The sequence below is a fragment of the Prionailurus viverrinus genome, chromosome F2 (assembly GCF_022837055.1).
Source record: "Prionailurus viverrinus isolate Anna chromosome F2, UM_Priviv_1.0, whole genome shotgun sequence".
Taxonomy (NCBI): domain Eukaryota; kingdom Metazoa; phylum Chordata; class Mammalia; order Carnivora; family Felidae; genus Prionailurus; species Prionailurus viverrinus.
Genome location: NC_062578.1, coordinates 82,723,777 through 82,735,781, shown reverse-complemented (window position 1 = coordinate 82,735,781; position 12,005 = coordinate 82,723,777). Strand labels below are relative to the sequence as shown.

The 12,005-nt window shown below is 54.5% G+C and overlaps 1 protein-coding gene across 2 annotated transcripts; it reads left to right on the top strand.

Annotated features, from left to right (window-relative positions):
- The first annotated feature begins 880 nt into the window (after positions 1-880).
- Positions 881-5,415, top strand: MROH6 (maestro heat like repeat family member 6). 2 transcript variants are annotated; one of them, XM_047842885.1, is made up of 14 exons: positions 881-1,167; positions 1,284-1,436; positions 1,592-1,746; positions 2,324-2,441; positions 2,566-2,750; positions 2,844-2,981; positions 3,102-3,216; positions 3,317-3,460; positions 3,550-3,723; positions 3,860-4,027; positions 4,268-4,387; positions 4,590-4,692; positions 4,804-4,869; positions 5,027-5,415. In XM_047842885.1, the coding sequence occupies exons 1-14, from the start codon at positions 922-924 to the stop codon at positions 5,263-5,265; spliced, it is 2,124 nt and encodes a 707-aa protein (XP_047698841.1). In that variant the 5' UTR covers positions 881-921; the 3' UTR covers positions 5,266-5,415. The 2 variants fall into 2 exon arrangements, with proteins under 2 accessions (XP_047698841.1, XP_047698842.1); XM_047842886.1 differs by lacking the exons at positions 881-1,167; positions 1,284-1,436 and having other exon boundaries at positions 1,713-1,746; positions 2,069-2,441.
- The last annotated feature ends 6,590 nt before the right edge of the window (positions 5,416-12,005 follow it).

Genomic DNA, 12,005 nt, shown 5'->3' with positions numbered 1-12,005 from the left:
CCGCCTCTCCAGGTATCTGACCAGACTGGCTTTTCTGGATCCCTAAGCTTAGGGCAGTGCCCATGTCACTGGGTGAGGATGACAGAATTTAGGGCAGAGGCCCTGGGGAGCATGAGGCTTCGAGAGAGACAGACTCACGAACACCCACATGGCAGAACACACCCGCCCCAGGTTCCCACAGGTCAACACTTCTCAGATGTGCACTTCCCAGGCGCCAGGACCCGGGGGACCCACCTCAACCATGGCAGTCACCAGCAAGGGCACCTGGGAGGCGGCCTCTGCTCCACCCCGAGGTTGCCTGAGCTGGGAGGTGGTGACGGCTCTCCCAACCATCCTCATCCCCCAGATGTCTGGCTCCGTGGGAATGCAATGGGGACAGCCCAGTCCCTGACCCCAGGCCCTGCCTGGACACATCTGCTTCTTTAGGGCTGAATCAGGCAAGGCTTTAACTTAGGATTGGGCCCAGACTTCTGGTCCCTGCTGGGGCTTCTTCAGGGCTGGGCACACTTCCACGAGGTCTCCCCGCCCAGAGGGGCTGGAGGTCAGGGGTAAAGGGCCCTTCTCCCCCTCTCCTTGTAGATCCACATGCCAGGGCTCTTTATCCTTTCCCCAAGGCCCTGGTGGGCTGAGCCAGATCCCAGACGCTCAGGTATCAGGCTGGCTACTCGCTGCCAGCAGCAAGGGCAGGAGGGCCCTTCACAAGCCCCTGCTGTGTGCCACACCCGGGGACGCCTCGGCGCGGCTCCCCAACCCCCCACACGCACAGAGCATGAGCTCACACGCATGCGCCACCACGCCTGTCCCGGGTCCTGTCCGCCCAGGGCCAGCTTCTAGGTCAGGCCCGCGCATGACTTCCGGGGAGAACCAGTGGCAGGTGCCGTAGGCTGGGTCCAGCTGAGTAGCTTGGGGTGTGCGGCAGCCATGGCTTGGGGGGTATGGGGCAGGGCTCGGGGGGGCCCTGTGGGGGCCCTAACCCTGACAGCTCTGGCTGAAGAGATCCGGGCCAACCAGGGGCAGCCCCCAGGACCCTCTGCCATTGACCCTCAGCCTGAATCTGAGCTTGAACCTGAGGCGGAGCCTACGGGTGTCACTGCCATCCCCACAGCCCGCCCTGTGCCCTGCTCTCTGCCCAGGGTGCAAGAGCCAGCCCCCAAGGGGCTCTATCAGGTGAGTGGTAAGGGAAGGGGGGCCGAGGGGACCACAGGGAGGAGGCTGGGGAGGTGCTGGGGAAGAGAATTGGGAGAGGCAAGGGGACTTCGTACATCCCACCCACCCTGCCCTAGGACCCCCCAAATTCCTGGGAGGAGGGGGCCCTGGCTGACCTGGCATTGTATGCGGCTGCCTGCTTGGAAGAGGCTGGCTTTGCGGGGACCCAGGCAACAGCCCTCACACTGTCCTCAGCCCTGGAGGCCCGGGGGGAGCGTCTGGAGGAGCAGGTGAGCCAGCACCCCCTCCCTGCCCCCAGCTCCTGCCGTGGAGTCCCCAGGTTGGGGGATCCCAGTGAGCAGCCTGCCAAGCTCGCTCCCTTCGGGTGGCACCTGCCCAGGGGGGTCCAGAAAGTCTCCCACTGACGCGGGCTCCCTCACGCCAGGTGTATGCCCTGGTGCGCGGGCTGCTGGCACAGGTGCCCAGCCTGGCCGAGGGGAGGCCCCGGCAGGCGGCCCTCCGGGTACTGAGTGCGCTGGCCCTGGAGCATGCTCAGGAGGTGGTGTGTGCGCTGTTGCCCAGCTCGCTGCCCCCGGACCGGTAAGCCGCCTGGCCCAGGCCAGCCCCGCGTCCCGAGGCACCACGCAGCTTCCTTCCCTCTTCCAAATTGGCAGCAGTCTCGTCCTGGAGGGGCAGGCTGTGGAGAGGGCCTCAATTCCCTCTGTGTGACTCCCACCCTCCACCTGCGCCCCCCCCCCCCCCCCCCCCCCCGCCAAACCTCGGGGGCCTGCCTTCTCCCTCCAGGTCACACTGGGAGCCCAGCCTGGGTGTAAGCTCCAAGGTGGGGTCAGCAAGCCTGGAGCCCCTGGCTGTGTGGTTACCCTGCCCCAGGAGAAGTTCTCTCTGGTTTTACTCTCCACAGTGATCGTCTCCACTATCGGGTCTGTTTCGGGGTTGCTGGCCCGACCAGGTTCTGAACGGTCCCTGCCAGGCAGTTAAGGTTGCAGGTTATTTCTGCACTGATGCTGGTTATCTTGCTTCTCTGGGATTTGGGGGTGGAGTGTCGGGGGGGCGGGGGTTTACCTACTCTCCCACGCGGGAGTCCCAGTGGCCACCTCCCGCCCGGCCCCGGGGACCCCCCACATCAGACCGAGTCTCGGGCGCTCCGCACCCGCAGGGTGGCTGCTGAGCTGTGGCGCAGCCTGAGCCGAAACCAGCGCGTGAATGGGCAGGTGCTGGTACAGCTGCTGTGGGCACTGAAGGGCGGAGCCGGGCCCGAGCCGGAGGCACTGGCGGTAGGTGACTCCCTTGGGGCCCCGGGGGGCGCCCAGCGCATGCATGATGTGCCTCAAGCATCAGCCGCTTGGCCTGGTCCCTGCTCCCTGCACCAGAGCCTGAGATGGGCTGCTTGTTGCACAGGCCACTCGTGCCCTTGGGGAGATGCTGGCTGTGTCCGGCTGCGTAGGCGCCACTCGGGGCTTCTACCCACACCTCCTGCTCGTGCTGGTCACACAGCTGCACCAGCTGGCGCGGCGCGCGTCCTCCCCCGACACCCCCAAAGCTTGGACCCCATCGCACCGAGGGCCGCCACACAGCCACGCCAGGTGAGGGCACACACCAGAGCGGAGTGAGGCCTGGGCCGGGTGCCCTCCCGGCCCTCACCCCCCGCCCCCCTCGCTGCTTGCCCCCACCTCCAGCTGCGCTGTGGAGGCCCTGAAGGCCTTGCTCACCGGGGACGGCGGCCGCATGGTGGTCACGTGCATGGAACAGGCTGGAGGCTGGAGGAGGCTGGTGGGGGCCCACACCCACCTCGAAGGCGTCCTGCTGCTGGCCAGGTGCTGGGGAGGGGGTGGGGGGGGGGGAAGAGGCAGGGGCAGGAGGGGGGTCGGGCGGAGACGTCTCCCGGGGTGAGGCGCCCAGAGGAGGGAGAACGCCCGTTTCCGCCCCATTCCCAGTGCCATGGTGGCCCACGCGGACCACCACCTGCGAGGCCTGTTCGGGAACTTGTTGCCCCGGCTGCGCAGCGCCGACGACACGCGGCGCCTCACGGCTATGGCCTTCTTCACCGGGGTGAGCCTGCGTCCACACGGGCGGTGAGGGGTGACCGTAGACCCGGCCTCCGGGCGGTGCCTGGGGACCTCGAGCATACTGACTCCGCGTCCCCGCTCAGCTGCTGCAGAGTCGGCCCACGGCAGGGCTTCTGCGGGAAGAGGTCATCCTGGAGCGGCTCCGCGCCTGGCAGGGCGACCCCGAGCCCACCGTGCGCTGGCTGGGCCTGCTCGGCCTAGGCCACCTGGCGCTGAGCCGCGGGAAGGTGAAGGCCGGGGCCCTGGGCGGGGCCTGGGCGGGGCCTGGGCGGGGCCTGCGAGGGGCCGCCCACGAACCCCCCCCCCTCCCCCGCAGGTGCGGCACGTGAGCAAGCTGCTGCCCGCGCTACTGGGCGCGCTGGGCGAGGGCGACGCGCGGCTCGTGGACGCCGCGCTGGGCGCGCTGCGGCGGCTCCTGCTGCGGCCTCGGGCGCCGGTGCGGCTGCTGAGCGCCGAGCTGGGGCCGCGCCTCCCGCCGCTGCTGGACGACGTAAGCCCCGCCCCGCCAGGCTGCCTCCCCGCCCCTCCAGCCCGCCCGGCCTCAGGCCTCTCCAGACCCCCCGCCAGACCGCCCTTCTCCCTGGACCTGGGTTCCCGGTGTGCCCTGACCCCTTCCTCCCACGCAGGCCCGGGACTCGGTCCGCGCCTCGGCTGTTGGACTTCTCGGGACGCTGGTGCGGCGGGGCCGGGGCGGGCTCCAGCTGGGGCTCCGCGGCCCCCTGCGGAAGCTGGTGCTGCAGAGCCTCGTGCCGCTGCTCTTGCGCCTGCAAGATCCCAGCAGGGACGCCGCTGAGGTCAGCTGCCCCCCAACCCAAGACTGTCCCGCTGCTGTCCCCATCCAGCCTTCTGCATCCCCACCCTGCGCAACTCCAAAGAGTTCTACAAGGACGTCAGGTGCAGGTGTCAAGGGCTCCTAGCTTCCTGGTCTTTCCTGGACCACCTGCCCTGGGCTCCTCCACCCCTCGTCCTGGCTACACCCCAGCCACCTCTTGCCTCTCCCTGACCCCTACCCCTGCTCCCTTCGCCCGTCCTAGAGTTCAGAGTGGACCCTGGCCCGCTGTGATCACGCCCTCCGTTGGGGCCTGCTGGAGGAGATGGTCACCGTGGCCCACTACGACAGCCCTGAGGCCCTAAGCCGCATCTGCCACTGCCTGGTCAGTAGGGGGAGCACCCACTCGGTCCCGTGTACCCCAGGGCCACTCTCCCAGCCAAGGTGGTGGCAGGTCTAAGACCTCAGGCCCTGATGCCGTGCCTTGGGGGTTCGCCAGGGGGCCCCGTCTCCTGGGCTCACCTTTGCCACCTTCTCTCCATATGGGATTGGCCCTTCCATACAGCCATAAGCCTGTCTGTCCCCAGGTTCAGCAGTACCCGAGTCACATCCCCAGCTTCCTGAGCCAGACCCAGGGCTACCTGCGGAGCCCGCAGGACCCCTTGCGCTGGGCAGCTGCTGTGCTCCTAGGTGAGGCAGGACTGGAGTCACACAGTCTCTTGAACTCCGAGTTCTGGGAGCTGGACCGGCCCCTCCCTGGTGGGGCCTGGGGCCGGCACTCACTGGTTTGCCTTGGTCCAGGCTTCCTCGTCCATCACACAAGCCCCAGCCGGGTCAACCAGGACCTGCTGGACTCCCTGTTCCAGGGTAAGGAGCCAGCTCGCTGGCCAGGGTTGGGGTCCTAGAGAGGCTGTGGGTGCTAGGACGGAGTGGGTGGGAATGGATGGGTGGAGGGCCAGGAGTCTGGGGTACTTAGCGGTTCTGAGAGTCTTGCAACCCTGCCCGAGCCGCCCTGTCCCTGCAGACCTGGGGCAGCTGCAGAATGATCCAGAGCCAGCCGTCGTCGCCGCGGCTCAAGTGTCCGCCCAACAGGTGGCGCTGCTGGCCCGCGCACAGCCGGGGCCGCGCCTCCCGCGTCTCCTCCGCCTGGGCCTCTGGCGCCGCGCGGGTCCCCACCGACCCCCACCAGTCTACGCGAGCAGTCCATTCCAGCCCCGGAGCGTCGTGGGCCGCTGGGGCTGCTTGGGATCCGGCTGTGCCTGACCCCAAGCCAGCCCGCAGGGTACCTGGGTCTGAGGCAGGCACCGCACTGCTCTGTGGTTCATCCTGGGTGGGGGGTGGGGGGAGCGATCCGGGGAAGAGGCTCCGCTCCAGGGGCCCCTGGGCCCGGTACCAGATGCTGTGAGCAAGCCCCCTCCCCCTCTCCTGCACGCAAATCCTCCAGGCCCAGGGCCACGACGGCCACGTGAGCTGGGATGGAGACGCCTCCTGTCCTGAGTACTGTTTCAGCTTGGGTGAATCCGTCCCCACTCAGGCCAGACCTGTTGCTCTCCAAGCGCCCAGGAGTGTGCCCCCACCTCTGCCAACCTCAGCCTGGGCTCCCGAGCTGGGGTCTGGTTGGGGACACTGTGAAACTAGCCCAGCCCGGGGAGCTGGTGCCCTGGCAGGCTGCCTGCTCTCTGGGTCTCTGTGTCTGCGCACAGCCTGGCTCGGGCTCCCCTGCCTTCCTTGGCACCCCTGCCCGGCAGCCCATCATCCTCCATCATGTGTCCACTCATCACCGGCCTGTCCCCACATCCTCACACCCTCACCCCTGCTAGCCTGCCAGACCTCACCTGAACCTTCTCCAGGAGGTTCTCCTGACCGCCCCAGGGACACCACAGGCTTGGGATGATACCTGTGGGCTCAGGTGTGGGGTGCCGACATCTGCACCCCACTAGACTGAGCCCTCAAGACGCTCCCCCGTGCCCTGTGTGGGCTCGAATGAGGAGAGCGTGACCGAACATGCAGAGAAACAGCCCTTCTGTTGTGACTGAGCCTCTCTGGGCCGTTCAAGGCCCTCCACCTAGCCACTTCAGAGAGGCCTTGGCTCGCACAGCCTTTTGGAGGGGCTGGGAGCAGTCCTCCCAGACTGGAGACCCCTTGGGGTCCTGTCCACCCACTACGGAAAGTGTTTAAAATAAATACAGGTGGATTTAAAGAGCCTGGCGTCTTTCTGGAGGCTGGGTCTGAGCCAAGGATGAAGTTCTGATGACCGTGGCCTGGTCCAACATTGCGCTCAGGCTGGGGTTATAGATAAGGCAGCGTGTAGCCAGGAATGAGGGTCAGCCAGGTTCAGGGTCCAGGCTTGTGACTCAGGGCTTACCTTGAGTCAAAGAGCAAGTTTGAGGGGTGCCTGGGTGGCTCAGTTGGTTGAGCATCTGACTTCGGCTCAGGTCATGGTCTCGCTGTTTGTGGGTTCGAGCCCCACATCGGGCTCTGTGCTGACAGCTCAGAGCCTGGAGCCTGCTTCGGATTCTACGTCTCCCTCTCTCTCTGCCCCTCCCTGTCTTACGCTCTGTCTCTTTCTCAAAATGAATAAACATTAAAGTAAAAAAATTAAAAGGAAAAAAAAGCGAGTTTGGGAGCTCAGGCAGGAAGGAGGTGGGGTCTCTCTTTAGAGCATTTCTAGGGCCAGGCAGGGTCAGGCCAAGGCCGTGTGTGGTTTGGTGTATTTGTTCAGAGCCTCCAAAGCAGATGCCAGAACAAGGTTAAAGTACGTAAAACCTTGGGTTGCAAGGAACTTGTTCTGCAAGTGTTCCGCAAGACAAGCAAACATCTCTAATAAATTTGAACTTGACAAACGAACAATGTCTTGCAATACAAGTAGTATGTGACGCTGAATGTCACATGATCATAACTGAGCCAATGGTTCTCTCTCTCTCTCTCTCTCTCTCTCTCTCTCTCTCTCCTTCTCTGTGCAATTGTGGCCCATGCTTGGATGCTCGGTCTCAGGGTGCAGTGTTTGACAGAAATCAGTGATTTTTCAGAATGCCGGAAGGTGCCCGTCACTGGAACTAGTGTATTTTTCGTCACTTCAAAGCACCTGTGCGCAGTCCTTTGCTTTTCCAGACAAGAGTGAGCTTAGGAATGCTCTGCCTCATTCTAGGTCAGGCTGCCTTAGATAGAGACCCTTTCCTCTGCTGCTGTTGAGTAAGAAGTTGCTGCGGCCGAGGTCAAAGAGGTTTTTGCCTCCTTTCTCCTCGAGGATTTTGACGGCTTCCTGTCTTACGTTTAGGCCTTTCATCCATTTTGAGGTTATTTTTGTGTCTGGTGTAAGAAAGTGGTCCAGGTTCATTCTTCCGCATGTCGCTGTCCAGTTTCCCCAGCACCACTTGCCGAAGAGACTGTCTTTATTCCATCCGATATTCTTTCCTGCTTTGTCAAAGATTAGTTGGCCGTACGTTTGTGGGTCCATCTCGGGGTTCTCTATTCTGTTCCATTGATCTGAGTGTCTGTTCTTGTGCCGGTACCATACTGTCTTGATGATGACAGCTTTGTAGTACAGCTTGAAGTCCGGGATTGTGATGCCTCCAGCTTTGGTTTTCTTTTTCAAGATTGCTTTGGTTATTCGGGGTCTTTTGTGGTTCCATACAAATCTTAGGATTGTTTGTTCTAGCTCCGTGAAGAATGCTGCTGTTATTTTGATAGGGATTGCATGAATATGTAGATTGCTTTGGGTAGTGTCGACATTTTAATAATATTTCTTCTTCCAATCTATGAGCATGGAATGTTTTTCCATTTTTTATGTCTTTTGCAATTTCTCTCACAAGCTTTCTATAGTTTTCAGTGTATAGATTTTTCACCTCTTTGGTTAGGTTTATTCCTAAGTATTTTATGCTTTCTGGTGCAATTGTAAATGGGATCAATTCCTTGATTTCTCTTTCTGCTGCTTCATTATTGGTGTATAGAAATTCAACCGATTTCTGTGCATTAATTTTATATCCTGCAACTGTACTGAATTTATGGATCAGTTACAGCAGTTTTTTGGTGGAGTCTTTTGGGTTTTCCATATAGGGTATCATGTCGTGGGCGGAAAGTGAAAGTTTGACTTTCTCCTGGCCGATTTGGATGCCTTTTATTCCTTTGTGTTGTCTGATTGCTGAGGCTAAGACTTCCAATACTATGTTGAATAACAGTGGCGAGAGTGGGCATCCCTGTCTTGTTCCTGACCTTAGGGGGAAAGCTCCAAGTTTGGGGTGGTATTAGCGGTGGGTCTTTCACATATGGCTTTTGCCATCTTGAGGTATGATCCTTCTATCCATACTTTCTTGAGGGTTTTTGTCAAGAAAGGATGCTTTATTTTGTCAAATCCTTTGTCTGCATCTGTTGAGAGGACCACGTGGTTCTTGTCCTTTCTTTTATTGATGTGATGAATCACATTGATTTGCGGATATTGAACCAGCCCTGCATCCCAGGTATAAATCCTACTTGATCGTGGTGGATAATTCTTTTAATGTATTGTAATTGGCCTGTCCTTCTCCTTTCTGGTGGGGTCTTTGTCTGGTTTTGGAATCGAGGTAATGCCGGCCTCATAGAAAGAGTTTGGAAGTAGTCCTTCCACTTCTATTTTTTGGAACAGCTTCAAGGGAATAGGTGCTAACTCTTCTTAAATGTTTGGTAGAATTCCCCTGGAAAGCCATCTGGCCCTGGACTCTTGTTTGTTGGGAGATTTTTGATTACTGACTCAACTTCTTTACTGGTTATGGGTCTGTTCAAATTCTCTATTTCTTCCTGTTTCAGTTTTGGTAGTGTATATGTTTCTAGGAATTTGTCCATTTCTTCCAGATTGCCCATTTTATTGGCATATAATTGCTCATAATATTCTCTTATTATTGTTTTTATTTCTGCTGTGTTGGTTGTGATCTCTCCTCTTCCATTCTTGATTTTATTTCTTTGGGTCCTTTTTCTTTTTGATCAAACTGGCTAGGGGGGTTATCAATTTTGTTAATTCTTTCAAAGAACCAGCTCCTGGTTTTCATTGATCTGTTCTACTCTGTGTTTGTTTTCGATAGCATTGATTTCTGCTCTAATCTTTATTATTTCCTGTCTTCTGCTGGTTTTTGGTTTTATTTGCTGTTCTTTTTCCAGCTCTTTAAGATGTAAGGTTAGCTTGTGTATCTGAGACCTTTCTTTCTTCTTTAGGAAGGCCTAGACTGCTATGTACTTTCCTCTTATGAACGCCTTTGCTGGATCCCAGAGGTTTTGGGCTGTGGTGTTATCATGTTCATTGGCTTCCATGTACTTTTAAATTTCCTCTTTAACTTCCTGGCTAGTAGGATGTTCTTTAATCTCCAAGTATTTGTTGTCTTTCCAAATTTTTCCTTGTGGTTGATTTCGAGTTTCATAGCGTTGTGGTCTGAAAATACGCATGGTATGATCTCAGTCTTTTTGTAATTGTTGAGGGCTAATTTGTGTCCCGGTATGTGGTCTATTCTGGAGAATGCTCCATGTGCACTCAAGAAGAATGTATATTCCTCTGTTTTAGGATGAAATGTTCTGAATATATCTGTTAAGCCCATCCAGTTCAGGGTGTCATTCAAAGCCATTGTTTCCTTGTTGATTTTCTGTTTAGGTGATCTGTCCATTGTTGTAAGTGGGGTGTTCAAGTCCCCTACTATTATGGTATTATTATCAATGAGTTGCTTTATGTTTGTGATTAATTGATTTATATGTTTGGGTGCTTCTTGTTGGAGGCATAAATGTTCACAATTTTTAGATTTTTTTTCTTGGTGGATAGACCCCTTAATTATGATATAATGTTCTTCTTCATCTCTTGTTACAGTCTTTATTTTAAAGTCTAGATTGTCTGATATAAGTATGGCTACTCTGGCTTTCTTTTGTAGACCATTAGCATGATAGATGGTTCTCTATCCCCTTACTTTCAATCTGAAGGTGTCTTTAGGTCTAAAGTGGGTCTCTTGTAAACAGCATATAGATGGCTCTTGTTTTCTTATCCATTCTGTTACCCTATGTCTTTTGATTAGAGTGTTTAGTCCATTGACATTTAGAGTGCGAACTGAAAGATATGAATCTATTGCTATCGTGTTGCCTATAGAGTGGGAGTTTCTGGTGATTTTCTCTTGTACTTTCTGGTCTTTGTTACTTTTGGTCTTTTTGTTTTGTTTTGCTTTTTTTCTCCCCTCAGAGAGTCCCCCTTAAAATTTCTTGCAGGGCTAGTTTAGTGGTCATGAACTCCTTTAGTTTTTGTTTGAGAAATTATTTTTTTTTTAAATTTTTTAATGTTTGTATATTTTTGAGAAAGAGAGCACGCACAAGCAGGGGAGGGGCAGAGAGAGAGGGAGACACAGAATCTGAAGCAGGTTCCAGGCTCTGAGCTGACAGCACAGAGCCCGATGTGGGGCTCAAACTCACGAACCTCAAGATCATGACCCGAGTCGAAGATGGATGCTTAAGCGACTGAACCACCCAGGCATCCCTGTCTGGAAAACTCTTTATCTCTCTTTCTATTTCAAATTATGGCCTTGCTAGGTAAAGAATTCTTGGCTGAATATTTTTCCAATTCAGCACGTTGAATATATCCTGCCACCTCTTTCTGGCATGCCAAGTTCCTATGGATAGGTCTGCTGTGAACCTGATCCGTCTTCCATTAAGGTTAGGGACTTTTTTTTCCCCTTGCTGTGTTCATAATTCTTTCCTTGTCTGTTTATTTTGTGAATTTGACTCTGATGTACCTTGTTGATGGTCAGTTTTTGTTGAATCTAAAGGGAATTCTCTGTGCTTCCTGGATTTTAGTCTGTGTCTTTCCTCAGGTTAGGGACATTTTGTGCTATAGTTTGCTCACATAAACCTTCTGCCTCTTTTTCTCTCCCTTCATCTTCTGGGACTCCTATGATTTGGATGTTATTCCTTTTTAACGAGTCAGAGTTCTCTAATTCTTATATTGTGCCCGTTTGCCTTAGTTTCCCTCTTTTTTTCTGCTTCATTATTCTCCATAATTTTATCTTCTATATCACTGATTTGTTGCTCTGCTTTATCCATCCTTGCTGCTGTGGCAGCCATTCAAGATTGTATCTCAGTTATAGCATTTTTAATTTTGTCCTGACTAGATTTTACTTCTCTTGCCTCCACAAAAAGGGATTCTATGCTTTTTTCAACCCCATTTAATATTCTTAATATCATGATTCCAAATTCCCGTTCAGACATCTTGCTTATATCTGTGTTGATTAAGTCCCTGACTGTAATTTCTTCCTCTTCTTTCTTTTGGGATGAATTTTTTTTGTCGTTTTGGAGGAAGAAAAAGAATTAACAAAATAAATTAATTAAAAGCAACACAAAAAATCAAATAAAGGAAGCTAGATCCTAGGTGTGTTTTGGTCTGCTTGTTGAAAGAAGCTTGATAGAATAGAGAAAAAAAGGAAAGAAAAGAAAAGAAAAAAAAAGAAAACGTTTAAAACTTTTAAAAATGTATACAATAAAATAGAATTAAATGAAATGAAGAAGGTAAAATAGAATAAAAATTTACAAAAAAAACAGTAAAAAAGTTTTTAAAAATTTTACAAAAATGGAAAATAAAAATAATTTTTTTTCTCTTTCTGTATCCAAGATTAAGGAAAGAAAAGAAAAAAACAAACAAAAAAATACCCCCCAAATAGATGAACCAAGAAATAGAATGAAATCCGAATGAAATTACAGCCAGTTTCCCCTAGAAGTCAAACTATGAAGCACTTTATAGTCTGTACACTAAGCAGGGGAAGAGGCTTGTTCTGGTCCTCTGGGGCCTGAGCTTGGTTGGCACAGTTGGATGGGCTTCGTGTAACAACTCGGTTCTCCACTAGGTGGCACTGCTTAGCTTACTGGGGTGGATCGGTGTGGCACGTGCGTGTGTGTGCACGTGTGCGGGAGAGGTGAAAATGGCTTCTCCAAGGTTCCCAGTCTCTAGCAACAGAGCTCTGTGCTCTACCCTACCGGCCATCAGGTACCCCTCCTTTGTCTCCGGCTTC

Excerpts from the sequence above, each read along its gene's own strand:
- MROH6 (XM_047842885.1), top strand. The coding sequence starts at position 922 with ATGGCTTGGGGGGTATGGGGCAGGGCTCGGGGGGGCCCTGTGGGGGCC. Across the intron at positions 1,747-2,323 it reads AGCTCGCTGCCCCCGGACCG|GGTGGCTGCTGAGCTGTGGC; the intron begins GTAAGCCGCCTG and ends CCGCACCCGCAG. Across the intron at positions 3,724-3,859 it reads TCCCGCCGCTGCTGGACGAC|GCCCGGGACTCGGTCCGCGC; the intron begins GTAAGCCCCGCC and ends CCTCCCACGCAG.